Below are 16,675 nucleotides of genomic sequence, written 5' to 3'. Positions count from 1 at the left end.
CTTCAGAGCCGCATGGTCTCTTCTTACCTATGGCTGCCGGGCCTAGGTTTAAATCCCAGTTCCCATCTTCCTTTGCAGCCCATTTCCGACTCCTCCTACAGTCAGCTACACCTGCCAGCATCCCCGTATTCTTCCAGCTTTACTGGGCTGCCATAGTAAGTCTGGGCAGGTGTGGCCCCATGGCTTGGAGCCAATCATCTCCAAGCTCTCACGCAGGCCCTGTAACCAGGGGGAGTTGCTTCCCAGTCCCATCTTGGGTGGAAGTCACTCCCATCTCCCTGGCTCAAAGCAGGGCCACAGCTATTTAACATATCCATGAAACCAGTTAAAGGTTATAGATATGTTAAATGACCGTGCCTGGGGTTAGCTGCAAAGCTCTTGCTACCCAAAACAGCCTCTGAATGGCCCTGTTCCATGTGTCCCATCCCCCCTGGCTCAGGCCTGTAGGGGTGAGGACATCCTATATACATTTTTCTAATGTTTCCTGGACACCCCGAGTCCTGGACCCCATTACAAATCCCTTCTTGGGGCCCTCCTCTTGGCTGCACCCTGCTTCACCACCTTGACCTCTTCTGGCCTTTGAATCAGCCTGTGAGATGGGGGTCCTGGTGTTCCCATCATGCAGCTGCAGGCACAAGGCTCCCAGAGGGTCAGGGGCTCCCTGTGGAGGCTCGTCTCAGCCTGGCTGAGAGGCCAGTGAAGGTGGCCTCCCCCTCCGTGGGATTGGCTGGGGCGCTCTGCCTGTGGAGGGCCCACGGCCCTCCTGTGGACCTGGGATAAAGATCCAAAGGTGACCACAGCTTCTTGCCCTACAGCAGAGGTTGCAAATGTGGCTTCTTTCAAAGTATTGTGACCTGCACAGTGACGAGAAAGACTGCAGTCACTGCCAGCTGAATTAGTTTCCCAGGACTGTTGTGACAATGTGTGATGCGTGTGGTTTAAAGCCACAGAGTGCCCTCCTCTCCTGCAGGTGGGAAGTGCAGGTGTCAGCAGGGCCATGGTCCCTCTGAAGGCCCCGAGGGAGGGCCGTTTCAGCTTCTTCCGTCTCCCGGCCACCTCCGGCGTTCCTTGGCTTGTAGACGCATCACTACAATCCTGAGTTCACCTTCGCATGGCCTGTCCTCTATGTGTGTCTGTCTTTGTCCCAATTTCCCCTTTTTTTATACGGAAAACTAGCCACATTGGATTGGGGCCCACCTTAATCTTATTTTAACTGGATTACCTCTGTAAAGACCCCATTTCCAAATAAGGTCAAATCCGAGTTTTGTGATTGAACTCAACATACGTTTTTTAAGGCACAGTAATGGTGACAGTTAAAAAATAGTGACTACTCAGGAATATAAAGTACAGCATAGGGAATATAGTCGATAATATTTTAATAAGTGTGTAAGCTGTCAGGTGGATACTAACTGGGGTATTTGTAAGGTATATAAATGTCTAATCACTATGTTACACACCTGAAACATGAAATTGTATGTCAACTAATTAAACAATAACTAAAAATAATTTTAATTATCTTTAGGATTTTATTTATTTTTAGAGAGAGGGGACAGCAGGGAGAAAGAGGGAGAGAAAGATTAATGTGTGAGAGAAACAGATTTGTTGCTTCTTGCAGGCTCCCAACTGGGGACTCGGTCCTCAACCCAGGCATGTCCCAGACGGGGAATCTAACCAGTGACCTTTTGGTTTGCAGGCCGGCACTTTTTTTTTTTGCCTTGCTGGGTGGTTGTTAGTTAGAGCATTCTCCTGATACACCAGGGTTGTTGCTTCAGAATCTGGTCAGTGCTAATAGAAGAAGTAACCGGTGAATTCCTAACTAAGTGGAACAACAACATGATATTTTTCTGGCTCCCTTCCTCTCTAAATCCATTGAAAACATTTAAAAAATTGTAACCATCCTCTGTAGTTGTGCCGTGGTCCTTATCAATCTATGTCCTTGACTCTTGAGGCAAGGGCCTCTGCAACGCACTGCTCTACACACATTATCTTTGCCTTAAGCTGAGAAACCACATAGCGGGCAAGCAATTTAGCTGCCCCTGGCCATGCACTCCTCCAATCTAGACCGTGTCAGGGTGCCCAAGAAGTGGGTGTGTCTTCTTTACCCACTCTTTCCCATTCTGGCTGCTTGCAGCCTGTGTTGGAATTCATGGAGTCACACATGAAAGGAGCCTAGGTCGGAATCAGCACTTCCGAGCTGACCCCAACCACAGACCAGGAACACCTGTTTGACAGCGCACACGAATGCAAAAGTCACAGGTGGCCTGTCTTGCAGAGTTTGTTCAGGTCCCCAGCCTCCTTTCTTCCTTAAGTCTTATGACACCAGGCACAGAAAACACTGACAGGCTCTGGAACTGTGCTCCTTCTACCCCACCAGACTGGTTCTCTGAGCCCGTTTCCCGTTCTGTTAAATGCAGCAAGAACCAACAGCAGGATGGTCTAGGTTCCTGGGGTCTTAGGTGCTCTTGTTGTATCCCGAACGTGAGCAGAAAATCAAATGGAGACATGTGGAGTGCACTTAGACGGTACTTTATTTTTACCTGCGCAGGGGTGAACTCCCAGGGGGCCCGTTAAGGCTGCAAAGGGGAGTCGCGCCGAACGCTCACAGGCTAGCTCTTTTATACCGTGAGAAGCAAGTGTTGCACCCACTGACGCAAGAAACAGATGTTCGGAGACTTTCAGGACGTTTTCAGAGATGTTACTTTAATGGCCAATTCTTTTAACCTGCGCAGGGACGGACTCTTGATGTGTCCCGGAGACAGGGTGCTCTGAAGAGCTGCAGATGGGAGCCGCGCCGAACGCTCACAGGCTAGCTCTTTTATACCGTGAGAAGCAAGCAAGCAAGTTACAAAAGCGGGAGTTGCTGTTATCTCTGCATAGCTCTGAGCTCTGGAGGAGTTTTGCTCTGGGTTCAGGAGGAACTATCTGTCTGTCTCCTGTTGATAAGCTTATTTCGGATGATTTGTTTCTCTTCCTTATCCATTCTAGTGACCTTCAAGAGGTTTTCTGCTTAGCAATGCTTATAATTGTCTAGCCCTCTTTCCTAGCTCTCAACATTCCCCCATTTCCTTGTTGGCACTTATGAGTCAAATCCTTGAATCATACTAATGACGATGGGACTACAAGTTAAACAGAGGAGTATAATTAATAAAAGCCCACTAATAGGGGAAATCAGGGTAGTCAGCTATGGGGACATCTTATAGATTCCTGCGTACCACGTTGGTTCTTCCAGCTTTTCTTGTTCTTTCAGTCTCTGGGTTAAGACCTTAATACTAACTCTAATTCTCCCTGAATGAGGGCTGCGGCACTGAGTGCGGGGGACCCTAAGATCCTAACAGTGGCTACTATGGGTCTAAGAAGGGGAGCTCTCTTCTCCCTAGTCCTGGAGGGGAGAACAAAATCTGGGTTTCCTGCATAGATACACTGTACCCAGTTACACAAAACTCTGGATAAGAAATTGGTGGCAAACAATGGTACACCTTGAGTTCTGGACCCTATTACAAATCCCTTCTTAGGGCCCTCCTTTTGGCTGCACCCTGCTTTAATCCTTCCTTTCAGATATATAACCCCTTTATAATTATATAAAGGACAATGGACGAAGGTCTCGTCTTCTTGTAACTGCTTCCGGCTGGACATGGACGTTGTCCTACCTAACCTTGGGTCAGGGGTGCCCTGAAAGGGGGCGCAGCACGGAGGGAGTCCTTTCCTGTAAGGGGAAGGACCTTACAGAATCCAAGTCAGTTGGCTGTCACTGCGAAGTTGCAGGCTCGGTGTCCAAAGGCTGGCATTACTGGACAGTTGACATCCTCGTCATATTCTGGAGGTGACAGATTTGGCAAGAGAGTTGGAAGGCACAATTAAATCATAATCACTAAATAACAAAGGCAGGCACCTAGGTAAAGAATAGCTTATCTGGAGGAAGGTGTATGAGACATGCTACACCTATCCAAAACCCTGTGGCTCACTACACTTCGCTCGGGCTGAGGGGAATATATCAGGATTTCCCTCCTTTCAGATCTCTGGGCCCTTTCTGTTTTGGCTATTAGGACAGAAAAGGGAAGATAAACTCTGAAGTGAAGCCTACAGACCGCCCGAACCCTTCACTAACCAAACTACCTAGTTTAACTAAACTAGTTGAGTCTTAGGGGGAGATGATGAAGGTGGGCTCTTTAAGTGAGGCCTATACTGCAACCAATTGCTCAGGTAATAAGGCCATAGTCCCACGCCCTATGAAAACAGAAGGAGGAACACACAGGTTAATTTACACAACTACTCCTAAGCCAGTCTCTATGCTGGTGAGACTGTCTTTTGGGAAGACATTCAGTTGCAAGGCCCTTGCTGCAATGACATCTAACAATGGCAATTTGACAGGTCCTTCGTGCCTGTAAATTGAACATCTTAGGTGATATTACAAACCCAGTTTTAACTTTCAAATGAAAACAGACTTTTAAGACAGTTAGCTGCATGATTCCAATATCTAATACTGAGCATTGTGATTTTCCTTAGACCATGATTCTTCTCCCTAAGATCACCCTCATCATTATTAAAGAGACTACTTTGAGTCCAACTTTTAATTCTGCCTGTTTGTTTGCATAAACATACCAAGAGCAGCCTGGATCACCTATGATCTTTAAGTTCGCTTTGCTGGAACTCACTCAGGGAACCTTTAGACTGACTTTAGTCTGCCCCTCAGGGCACAGAAGCAGAGCCACACATCTGCCACCTGGCTTCGCCTGTACCAGTCGTTTTACTTAAATCCTTGAGGCTTCCGTTGTGCCTACAGGTTCCTTTTTAGCCATCTTTCAGGAAAGCAACCTTCGTTCCTTCCCTGGAAAGACTGCCATGAACCGCACAATTAACCAAGGTACCAGGCTTCTTCTTGTGGGCTTTTGCTAGCTTCGCAAGTCCATCCCAGTTCCTCAGGGCTTCCTGGTGACAACCAGAACCCAGACATGCCTCCTTCAGGCGTGACATTCCAGTCAAAGTATCGGTTAACAAACCACCATTAATGACTGGTCTTAATGGATTTATGCAGAGAAACCTTATGTCATTACTCCTTTAGAATGCCAAATTCTGGAGGGATCAGATAGGGAGAAAAATACCAAGTGCAAAGGAAAATCCTTTTCCTTCTGATATCCTTTCATACACCTTCTTCATTTACATATCTTGCACTTTCCGTTGTTCACTTTCCTACAGAGTGTGAAGTTTTACCATCCCTGGAATCCTCAATTTTCTTTTCAGAGAAGATACAGAGCAAAATCCAAAACACAGAGTTCTATAAGAACAGTACACAGGTAGAGGCATCCTCTTGCACCAGTGCGTCTACTGGGGCCTCCGCAGAGACATGCCGTTCAGGTCCGGTCTCTTGGCAGACATGCTCCTTTGCCTCAGGCTGAAACACACATCAGGCCTAAATGACCCTTCCTGGGTCCCGAGTGGCAAAGGCATTCTCTCCAACCGGTTACAGGCGACCTTCGCTAGGTCTTCAGGTGACCCTAACTAGGTCTTCAGATACAGGGGGTTTCTGATCAGAAACGGAAGCAAAATGAAACCACATTCCTATAAAACCAGAAAACAAGTAGTTGAGGTTTCCTTTCCTCCAGGTTTAAAACTTTCATAACCTTTCTACATATTTTTGCCTATCTAGATTTAACTACAGTTTACCTTTAATCCCTGCTCCTTTCCCACCCTGGGAAGGACTGTACTTAAACTCAGTAGTTAAACTCAGTCTGTGGTAGCCAAAAGTCCCTACCAGTACAGGCATCTTCTACTCAAAGTCCCTAGATATGCAGGGACATCCTGCAGCTTTCTGAAGATTAGACCTTGCAAACGCCCTATCAACTCCGCCCTCTGGGCTGAAGTTCCTTTTGGCAGGGCTTGCTGCCAAATGACTTCAGTTTCTGTGGTTACCGCAGCCCCCGCGTACAGCTGCCCTTCCCTGGGAAACTACTGCTATCCGAGAACAGAGTGAGCTCTGGTTTTTCACATGCCTCATCCCGCAAGTCTGGGCGCACGCCTGTGACCCGCTCTAATATTTCATGGCAGCTATGCATGATGGTTGGATCAGGGGCTGGCAGCAGGGTGGCTGGACTCAGGGCTGCGCTTTTCAGGAACTGAACTGCTGGGGAATTCAGCAACTGCACCTGGTACTGAGTTAGCCATGCATTAGACAACCAGCGATCAGGAGAGGATTTCAGAATTCTCTCTATATGATGCTCCCCAATTATCTGCAAATTCTGTCCAAGGGTGAGCTTGCTGGCCTCTTTCACTAGTATGGCTGTGGCAGCCAGAGCTCACAAGCAGGCTGGCCACCCTGAGGCTACTGGGTCCAATCTCTTGGACAAATAGACCACGGGCCTTCTCCAGGGTCCTAAAGCCTGGCTCAGCACTCCCTTTGCAATGCCTCTGTTTTCTGCCACGGTTGGAACAGCTTTCCTAAATTTGGCAAAGCCAATGCAGGTGCAGATACCAAAGCTGCCTTAAGCGCCTCAAAGGCTCGGTTCTCTTTTTCAGTTCAAGTTATATTTCCCTCCCCTTCTCCCAACACAATCTTTGCAACCTCCCTATAGATTCTTTCCCTTTCTTCTGAGGTAAATAGAGTCTGACAACCATCCCAGGTTGGCTGGTGAGTCCTAAATATAGTTTCTAGTAGGGAAATTAATTCCTGCGGTTTCTCAGAAAATGGGGGATTCTGATGTTTCCAATTATACAGATCACTAGTGGAGAAAGGAACATATATCAACCGAGGGGGTGCTCCGGCAGGGGCATCCAGTCCGGGCGGTGCCTCACGGAGTGGCAGAAGTGCCGGAGGTGCTGGGGATACTGGAGCCTCCTCCCCTTCTCTAGTTCCTCCTCAGGTGTGAGGAGGGCTCGAGAGTGTCCCTCCCTCCTCCGGCTGGGTAGAATGCGGCACTTCCCTCCTAGAGTAGGGAGGGAGCGCATTCAAGGGGTCTAACATGTCCTCCCCAGGTCCTGGTAGTGGGGGTAGAGTTTAGGCACCCTCCGCCCCCTCTCGGCGCGGAGGGCTCCGGGAATTTCTTTTGTTTTCCTCTTCCCGCGGCTAACAGAACCGTTCTTCCGTGGGAGGCACTCCTTCTCAGACATTTCTGAATATAGCCTGGCTTGTCTGGGGCTATGTCTACCCACACATTGATGTAAACTATCTGATCAGGGTGTGGGGCTCTATAAACTGTGGCCTGAACTGCAAACAATACCGGGAGGTCGAAAGTCCCCTCTGCAGGCCATCCAACACCAAAAGTCGGCCACTCTAGCTGGCAAAGAGTCTGCAGCAACTCCGGATCGAGCTGCACGCTCACGTAGCCGCGTGCACGGCGCTGGAAATCAGAAAAGTTATTCAAGATGCAATCAAGCGCGGAGTTTGGGGTGGACTCCCGCTGGCCCATTTTCATAAGGGTTAGTTTCACATAACTGAGACAAACACACAAAACAAAACAAACAGAAATGACAATTCGCTTCGCCCGCCTGGCCTCTCCTCTCGCGAGGACTTGGGTCTGTCTTAGCTAAGGCTGCCCGCGTAGAGTCCGGGTTAAACTCCCAGCCGTTATGCCGTATGACAGACTAAGGAACCGCAGGTTGGGGCCCACGCACGCTCCGTAGGCTGTCGCCGGTGGAGCCACACACTCTGCCTTCACACACTCAAACAAAGCGGCCGCACTCATACTCAGACACACCGCTGCGCTACGCTGCGAGCCCTGACGTGACCGGTCACAACCAGAACAGAAACCAGGCCCCGGGCGGCGTCCCGGCCCGGGGTAGCCTGGGTGGGCTACCAGCGGCGTCCCGCCTACCACCTCAGGCAATACTTCGCTCCGGAGCCCAGACAGACAGAGGATCCTCCCAGATACTTACTTGGCTCGAGCCAGCGTCCTCCTCTCAGTTTCTGAACCAGACCTCCACCTAGGGAGAATCTCGCTGGGGCCTCCAAAATGTTGCACCCACTGACGCAAGAAACAGATGTTCGGAGACTTTCAGGACGTTTTCATAGATGTTACTTTAATGGCCAATTCTTTTAACCTGCGCAGGGACGGACTCTTGATGTGTCCCGGAGACAGGGTGCTCTGAAGAGCTGCAGATGGGAGCCGCGCCGAACGCTCACAGGCTAGCTCTTTTATACCGTGAGAAGCAAGCAAGCAAGTTACAAAAGCGGGAGTTGCTGTTATCTCTGCATAGCTCTGAGCTCTGGAGGAGTTTTGCTCTGGGTTCAGGAGGAACTATCTGTCTGTCTCCTGTTGATAAGCTTATTTTGGATGATTTGTTTCTCTTCCTTATCCATTCTAGTGACCTTCAAGAGGTTTTCTGCTTAGCAATGCTTATAATTGTCTAGCCCTCTTTCCTAGCTCTCAACACAAGCAAGCAAGTTACAAAAGCGGGAGTTGCGGTTATCTCTGCCTAGCTCTGGGGTCAGGAGGAACTATCTGTCTCCTGTTGATAAGAACCATCTGTCTGTCCCACTTAATTTGTACCCTCAGTTTAAAGATAAGGGTCCAGACCTGAGATGAGTCTGGCACCTAAAGTTTTATGGCCCTCTAACTAATTGGCTGTAACTCAGAATAAGCCCTCTGCAAATCACGTATTGTTTACCCTTACTTTGGCCGACAATGTTGTTTCTCTCCCCTATCTATTCTGGTGACCTTCAAGAGGTTTTCTGCTTAGCAATGCTTATAATTGCCTAGCCCTCTTTCCTAGCTCTCAACATTCTCAGGAGGTGGGAGGGGTGTGAGGAGTAGAAGCACAGGGGAGGGCCGAGCCCCTGGGTCTGTCAGGACCACAGCAGGCCTAGTCTTAAGGAAGGCTTGTCTACAGCAAGTCTGGAAATTGTTGGAAAGATCCTCTTCCCCCTCCCATATAGTGTCATCCTAGGGAATCTCTGCTTTTTACGAGCGCCCTTGCTGCAGGAAAGTTTGGGGATTACTAGGTCATATCATTTCTAAGGGCCTGTGCAGTCTTTAGTGCGTTTACACCTAAAACCAAAGACCAGACACCTTGTGGGTGAGACTGAGGATGAACGGATAAAATTACAAGTGGATCAGAGTTTATTAAGTAGGGAGTGGAAAAGGTGCGACAGAAATAGAAGTATGCAACACACAAACGGAAGGGAACCTAAGATTCCTGGAAAAAAAATGAGGTACATAGTTGGCCACCCCCTCCCCCATTGACACAGGGACTTGTCAGGACTGGTGGTTGCTCCTGGGCCTGGGAATGAACTCCGCGGAGTTATCGAGGCCAGACCGTGGACGCAGCCAATCCAGCAAGATGGCTGCGACTGTGAAGCCCTGCGCGGTGATCTGGGTGTGCATCATAAGGTGGGGTCGCCGCCTCTGTCCCGGTGGAAGCAACAGAGGTTGTTGGTGGGGCAGCCGCTGTTCCCAGCCAGCCTGTGGAAGGGACAAGGCAGGTGGCGGGAACGGCCGCTGAGACCCTTTGGCGCTTTGGGCTTTCCTTCCTGGGGTTAAGTATCTCAGAACAGCCGGGGGCGATCTAGGGGGTCGACCCACGTGGGAGGGGTTAGTCGATGCCGGATGTCTGGTGTTAGGTATCTCTACCGCATTTCTGGCCAATTTTCCTGCTCCAATCAGGTTCACCCCTCACGGCAGTCTCCGCCTCTGAAATTTTTCTGGTCCATTTCTCTTTCCGTCCCCCCTTGGCGTCACTGGTCCTCCCCTATTTCATTCCTCTCGCCATCACGTTCTTGTGGTTTACAGTTCCTATAGCACTCGCTTGCCTATTGATCCTATTGGGTTTTCGCGTGTCTTGTGTTGGGTCATTTCCTGAAAGGTTCCCGTTGTTCTAGAGCACTTTTTCAGGGCCTTTGGTGGAGCCCACGCCTTCACATCTGGGCACCAGGGCGTTCTGCCTCAGTGGCCCTGGTCTCATAGCCTTGACCTAGGCCGAGGTATCTGCCGGAGGGGACAGCCTCAGGGTGATTCACCTGGAAAACAAAGGACCCAGGTGGCCGCCTCCAGGCAGAACACCAGGGTTTTCCCTTGCTTATGGGCTATCGGTCTGTCTCCTGCTTTCCACTCCCCCAAAGACCTTCCTTTCCTCCGGCCCTTCTCGGGCTAAGAGGGAGCCTGAGAAAGCAGTGTGTGTGGGGTGGGGGAGAGAAAACCCCGCCTCGCCTACAACATTCAGTTCAGGGGTGGCCTCTTCCCGAACCAGACCGCCGCCATCAGGTGCCCATGCGGGAAGCAGCCGCCGAGCGCCACTCCCGCACCCTCGCGGAGTCTGGCTGTCTCAAGTAGACTTAGGGCAGAAGAAGCCGGAGGAAACTTGTGGTAGGTAACTCCCTGCAGCTCCATCCCCGCCGGCGACTCCGCCCACGCGGACGAGGCTTCTAGGGCGGGGAGGGCCCGCAGGTGCCGCACAGCCCCTCCCGCTCCCAGCCCAGGCCGCACCCATTTGGGGGCGGTGCGCCCGAGCCTATTTCTCCCGCGGCGGCCCTGCTTCCAGTGGGGGCGGGACTGCATGCGGCGATTCTGCGGAGGTCTGTGCTTCGTCGGCGGTCGCGGGTCGGAGCTGTGGAAGGCCGGCCGCCGAATTCGGGGTACGTGCGGGAGCGGAGCGGAATGGCCCCGGGAAGCTCGCGCGGCGGCTGCCGCGGGTGCGACGCGGTGCAGGCGTGGGGCGATCTCCGGGCGCGGCGGCTCCGTGGGGTCCGTGGGGTGGCAGAGGGCGGCCTACCTGGGCCCCGGACCGTCAGTCTCTCGCGGGACCCAGCCCCAGCCGCAAGCTGCGCGGTTGTCTGCTCCTGCTGGAGTCGCGGGAGGCGGGGGATTAGCGGCGCGGACGTTGGTCCTCGGCGCTTGCCGTAGCGCGGCCTGGGAGGCGGGCGCTCGGGGCCTGGGGACGGTGACAAAAGGAGGGAAGCGGAGGGCCGTTGGGCCCGGGAAGGTAGAGCGTGGGATTTGGGCACCGTTGCCCCGAGGTGCCCCCGCCCCGCCGGGCCCCTGCTGGCCTACACGCGCCTACCTGGCCCGCCTGGCTCGTCGTGCGGAGCGAAGGTAGCAGCGAGGACAGCGCCCCCTCTGGCCCGGCGGCGCCGCCTCACGGGCCGGCGGGCGGCGGGGCCATTTGCCCCAGTGCGGATGCTGAGCGGGCTCGGGTCTCTCCACCTGCGTCCGGACGCAGGGGCTCCATGGAAGCCAGGCCTGGACGCTGGGCCTCCTGGGCGTTCGAGCTACTCCCCAACAGATAGGCGGGATGGGACGTTTTCGCACCTTAGGCACCCCACCCCCCTTCCGGGCCGGAAAGCGCAGCCAGGCCCCTCGGGACCCCCGGAAAGGGAAGAGTTGATGAATCCGGTGATAACGGGGGTCCGAGCCGTTAAGACATTTGGGGACGACTAGAAATTTCTTAGGCAGAAAGAGGCCGTGACCCAGGGTCTTGTGTGTCCGGAATGGGGATGGGGGTGTGGGACCTTCTGCGTTTGGGGGAGGGAGTGTGACCTGAAACAGGAAGCTCTAGTCTGGTCATCCAGCAAGGTCGACAGAATCCCTTCCTTTGGCCTCTTTTGGGCGTTTTCCTGCCTTGAGCCAGAGGAGTGGGGCTTGGGGTGGGCTGTGTGTGCTGGGGTGGTGCAGCTGTGGGTGTCCTTTTTGCATCAGAGCAGCGCTTTGGGGGTTCTGGGAGAGTGGCCAGAGGGGCTTTGTGGTGTCAGGGTGTACCCATCGCTGGGGGCAGAAGTGTGAGCTGCAAGGCAGTGTACCCTGTAGGGCAAAGCTTTTGAAATTTGAAAGGTCTGCAGAAGAGTTATTGGTGTGTCTGTTGAAGAAAGAAAATTAAGTCAGGGAACTGCCTGTTAAGGCAGACTGGAGTAAGGTAGATAAAAGGAGGGTGGGTAAACAATTGCCCCGGCTTCTGCAGACCCTTGTGAGGGCTTTTGAAATAGAATCTAAGTTTCCCTCTACTTTCCATTCTGAAGTGGCGTTTCTCAGAGTGTGGTCAACAGCCTGTGTGTGACTCACTGAGATGCTATTTTAGATCATTTATTCGTTTAGTCTGTGAATTTTTTGAATGCCTACTGTATTCCAGCTGCAAACTATTTGCAGCTTCCTGGGCTGCTCACTGAAGGACTGTCTCTGGGTTTCGCTTGGGAATCCACGTTCGGCACCTGGTGATTTAATGCACGTTGAAGTTGGGGAACAAGTGACCTAGGGCAGAATTGGCCAGACCTCAGCCAGCTGACCAGATGCAGCCTGATGCCTGTTTTTATACAGCCCGTGAGCTGAGAATGGTTTCTCCATGATTTAAATGGCTGGGAAAAAGTCAAAAGTAATGTTTCGTGACATGTGAGAATTAGGTGAAGTTGAAATTTCAGTGTCCAGAAGTAAAATACTGGATCATAGCTACTGTTGATCATTTATGTGGTGTCTGGCGGCGTAGTTGTGACGGACTTCATGGCCACAAAGCCTAAAATATTTACTGTCTGTCTCTGTTTTAATAGAGAGAATATGAACGTTGTTGACCCCTGGCCTAGTGAAAAAAGGAAATATGGAAGGATGGAAAAGCATCTTTCCTTCCATTTCTAAACATGATAGAAAAATCATGTTTAGAAATTAATAGGTAAAATGGATTTAGGTAAATTTTAATTTTTAAAAAGCAGAGGGAATAGTGTCTTCTGGATTAATGCAAAAATACTTAGATAAATGGAGGCATTTAGGTAGGGTTTTTGTAGAGATTATGAGCTTGTGCCCTTAATCAATTGGCTAATTTAGCCCTGGCTGGTGGGGCTCAGTGGATTGAGTGCATACCTGAGAGCCAAAGGGTCGCTGGTTGGATTCCCAGTCAGGGCACGTGCCTGGATTGTGGGCCAGATCTCCAGGAGAGGGCGTGCGAGAGGCAACTACACATAGATGTTTGTCTCCCTCTCTTTATCCCTTCCCCTCTCTAAAAATAAATAAAATCTTAAAAAAAAATAAACTGGCTAATTTATATATTTCTTTTCATAGGCTGGGTGAACTCATGGACCTGATACTTTTCTCTTGAGAAGTAAGCTAGATCAATAGAAAAATGGCATTCGTTGCAACACAAGGGGCCACTGTGGTTGACCAAACCACTCTGATGAAAAAATACCTTCAGTTTGTGGCAGCTCTCACTGATGTAAATACCCGTGAGTTGAAACTTTTTTCTCATTAAGAAATGCATTAGTGTGACTCATGCATCTCACTTCAAAGAATGTACACATGGAGATAAATAGTAATGTTGCCGTTATCCTAATTTCCTCTTTCCCTGCCTTGTGGAGAAGCAAAGTGATGAGCATTACTCGCTGGAGCCCCAAAGAGGCACATGTGTGTGTGCACGGGTGTGTGCGGGTCTGGGAGTGTGAATGTGTGTGACTGGTTGTAGGGAACTAGTTACGTGCCTTCTGTTGGACCGTGACAGTCAAACTGATAAGATCTGATTGCTTCTCGTAGTCAATCCAGTAATTTTAGGGACTTCTTAAACGTAATTTCAATTATCTGATGATTTGTTTTGTCCTTTTACAGCTGATGAAACCAAGTTAAAAATGATGCAAGAAGTTAGTGAAAATTTCGAGGTATGATCTTTATATTTTATGCTTTTCATTTTGAGGTAAGTACTCTCGTGAGCTTTCCTGTTGCTTCTCTGTCAATCTTTTCACTAGTTACTCCAAAAATATTATTTCTGTTAATGTAATCTATTGTATTTTAAAATTGAAGCTTGAAAGTTTTTACACAGTGTTGTCCAGCTTTTTCATACTATGGATAGGTGCTTTGGTTTTGGTTAACATTTTTTAAATTTAAAAAAAGATTTTATTTATTTACTTTTAGAGAGAGGGGAAGGGAGGGAGAAAGGGAGAGAAACATCGATGTGAGAGGTACATCGATTGTTGCTGATTGGTTGTGATCCACAGCCCAGGCACGTGCCCTGACTGGGAATTGAACCATTGACCGTTTGGTTCACAGACTGGCACTCAATCCACTGAGCTACCAGCCAGGTCACCTGAATTTTTTTCTTTTTTGTGTTTTAGATTGGATAATTTCTAGTGATCTGCTTTCAGGTTCATTGACTTTTTTGGCCATCTCCAATCTGCTGGGATGTTATTTTTAAAATTCAATTTATATATATTTAGTTTTAGTATTTAAAAATTTCTGTTGTAGTTTCAGTTACAGAATTTCATTTGGTTCTTGAGAGGTTTCACTTCTCTGCAGATATATTTCCTGTGAATATTTATTAAGACCATATTTTCCTTTTATTTGAACATATTTATAATGACTGCTTTAAAGCTTGTTACGCAAACACTTGGACGCTATAAAAGTTGGTTTCTGTTGACTGGGTCACACTGTCCTGCTTGCTTGCGTCTGGTAGGTTTTGATTGTACAGTGGACATTGCGAACGGTAGGGACTGTACGTTCTGTTACTTCGCTTTGAAGAGTGTTGATATTTTTATTGTAGTTGGCATTCCAGTCGCTGGCTAGTCTTGGTTTTGTGCAGTGGTGGGGAGGACCTATGGGAAGGAAGCCCAAGGTGTTAGGTGAGGGGCTGAATTTAGGTAGGACGTATTGGAAGGAGTCTAGGACAGTCCTTACTCCAGGAAATTGCCCTCCTTCAGCTGGACATCTGGGGTGTTATTGAGGTGTAAGGTCTGCGCTGTGGCTAGGTCAGACCCAGCATCCCCTAATTTTGCTAGAACTCTGGTGTCTCCCGTCATGTCTTAGCCCCAAAGCTGCCACTCTGTTAAGCCTCAGGTAGTCTTACGCTACCTTACCTGTATAAGGAGCTCATCCCTCAGGCAAGGTCTCAAGGATCCATGGGAGACCATACTCACCCCTGTCCTGTAGCTCCTTTTTCTCTGGGGCTTTGCCTGCAGGGCTGCCCTCTGGTGGTTGCTCTGCAGGACTACCACGATCTCTTCGGGCTCCAGCCTGCTGAGCGCAAGTCCTGCAGAGAGGCTTGGTGACCCTGGGCCCAGCTTGTGAATTCCCCTTCCCTTGGAGGTCATAGTCTTCCACCGCCTTTCGTCCAGCACCTGAAAACTGTCCTCGCGTTTTGTCCAACTTTGTAGTTAACATGGTGCCGTTCAGTCTCCTAGGCAGCTAGACAGTCACGTGTCTTATTTTTAACGTGGGACTTATGAAACCTTTCGCAATGTGATTAAGAACAGTAGATGAAATATTTCCCAGTCTCTGGCCTGGTCATTTGAATTAGCAAACATTAAATAAATGCTAGTGGGATTCAACCAGATACCCTAGTATCTGTAGTAATGGACAGTATTTTCATTTTTTTAAAAAGTATTTTACTTATTTAGTTTTAGAGAGAGGAGAAGGGAGGGAGGGAGAGAGGAAGAGAAACATTGATGTGCGAGAGATACACCGATCCTTTACCTCTCACTCGCCCCCAACTGGGGACCTGGCCAGCAACCCAGGCAAGTGCCCTGACTGGGAATCGAACCAGTGACCTTGCGATTCGCAGGCGGGTGCTCAGTCCACTGAGCCACACCAGCCAGGGCTCGTTCTCTTTTTTTTTTAAATCGTTGTTTTCATAGACTTGCTGACTTAAACTGAGCTGGAAAAAAAAAATCCCGAGATAATTTAGAGATTAAGCTAAAGAGCTGCTCTTTTTCCCAAGCTGCTAATGCATATTGTTAGACACAGGAAAAAAAAAGCCCAAGAAAAAAGGTGGGGTGTAGAAAAAGTCCTGCATTCTGCGTTTTTTAAAATAAATTATTCATTTGAGAGAGAGAGAAACATCGATTTTTGAGTCTCTCTCATTTATGCATTTATTGGTCCATTCTTGTATGTGCTCTGACCGAGGATAGAACCTGCAAACTTGGCCTGTCAGGACAACGTGCTAACTAACTGAGGTATCTGGCCGGGCTGCATCCTGCATTATATTGGAAGAACCTGTAGGAGAGAACGGGCGCCCTGACAGGGCTGTGTGAGAGGCTGAAGCCACCACGGAGTGGAGCAGTGTGTGAACCTGCAGGAGCAAGCACGCCAGCCAGGCCGCTGAGTGCGGGTGGGCCTGGGGCTCTCCGGTTGGGTGTCTGATCTCTTTGTCTCCCGTTTAGTGTCTGACAGTTAAGTCCGTTCCTGGCTTTGGTCTCAGATGTATTGATTAAATTAGCAGAATTAAAAGTTGCTGAAGCAGGATACTTGGGTTTTTCCAAAAAGTAACTTTTGAAGTCTGCACGGCATAGACATTTGCCTTAAATTCAGCTGACTACGTCTCTCAAGGAATTAAGTACTGGGATGACCATCACTCGGGGATTTTAAATTACCGTTACTGCCATCCCAGAAAAAATATTTAAGTGAAGTGAATGAAATTGAGAAAAAAATACTGATGATTTCAGGAGTCTTAGAAATTCATGTCACTAACCACGCAGTGATAAGATTTTAGACTAAGTATTATGTGGGCCATCTTTTAGGGCAGGCAATAAGGACACTGTGGAGTTAGAAGTCACTGAAAAATTCACATGGGTCAAAAAGCTCGGGGCCGAGTTAAAATACTGGCAGAATAACTGGACAGCTTGTTTAATGAGCCTTTCTTAGGGGAGAAACTTGGCTCTCCGGTGTTTTGAAGGCTATAGAATCACTGGTTGGTAGGGCTGCTGTGCAGGCGAGCTTGATTCCTGGATAATCCTGATAATACTTCAGTGTGAGGCTTAGCCCTCTCCCTTAAATCCCTGAATATGAGTGTT

The 16,675-nt window shown here is 49.4% G+C and overlaps 1 protein-coding gene and 1 non-coding gene across 8 annotated transcripts in view; both read left to right on the top strand.

Moving 5' to 3' along the window:
- The first annotated feature begins 10,412 nt into the window (after positions 1 to 10,412).
- TRRAP (transformation/transcription domain associated protein) overlaps positions 10,413 to 16,675 on the top strand; it is a 115,287-nt gene continuing 109,024 nt past the window's right edge. For 6 of the 7 annotated variants that reach the window (XM_053912291.1, XM_053912290.1, XM_053912292.1 and 3 more), the window contains exons 1-3: positions 10,413 to 10,561; positions 12,966 to 13,126; positions 13,503 to 13,552. In XM_053912291.1, the coding sequence (XP_053768266.1) occupies positions 13,027 to 13,126; positions 13,503 to 13,552 (150 nt within the window). In that variant the 5' untranslated portion in view covers positions 10,413 to 10,561; positions 12,966 to 13,026. Of the gene's footprint in view, positions 10,562 to 10,867; positions 11,019 to 12,965; positions 13,127 to 13,502; positions 13,553 to 16,675 lie in introns of those variants that run through there. The other variant, XM_053912289.1, reaches the window with a different exon arrangement.
- On the top strand, positions 13,255 to 13,424 carry LOC128779489 (small nucleolar RNA ZL1). Its single transcript, XR_008425462.1, has one exon. It is a non-coding gene; the product is annotated as a small nucleolar RNA ZL1 (small nucleolar RNA).

This window comes from Desmodus rotundus, chromosome 10 (assembly GCF_022682495.2).
Source record: "Desmodus rotundus isolate HL8 chromosome 10, HLdesRot8A.1, whole genome shotgun sequence".
Lineage (NCBI taxonomy): Eukaryota > Metazoa > Chordata > Mammalia > Chiroptera > Phyllostomidae > Desmodus > Desmodus rotundus.
The sequence above is the reverse complement of the archived record's forward strand: the minus strand, read 5'-3'. Positions and strand labels throughout refer to the sequence as shown.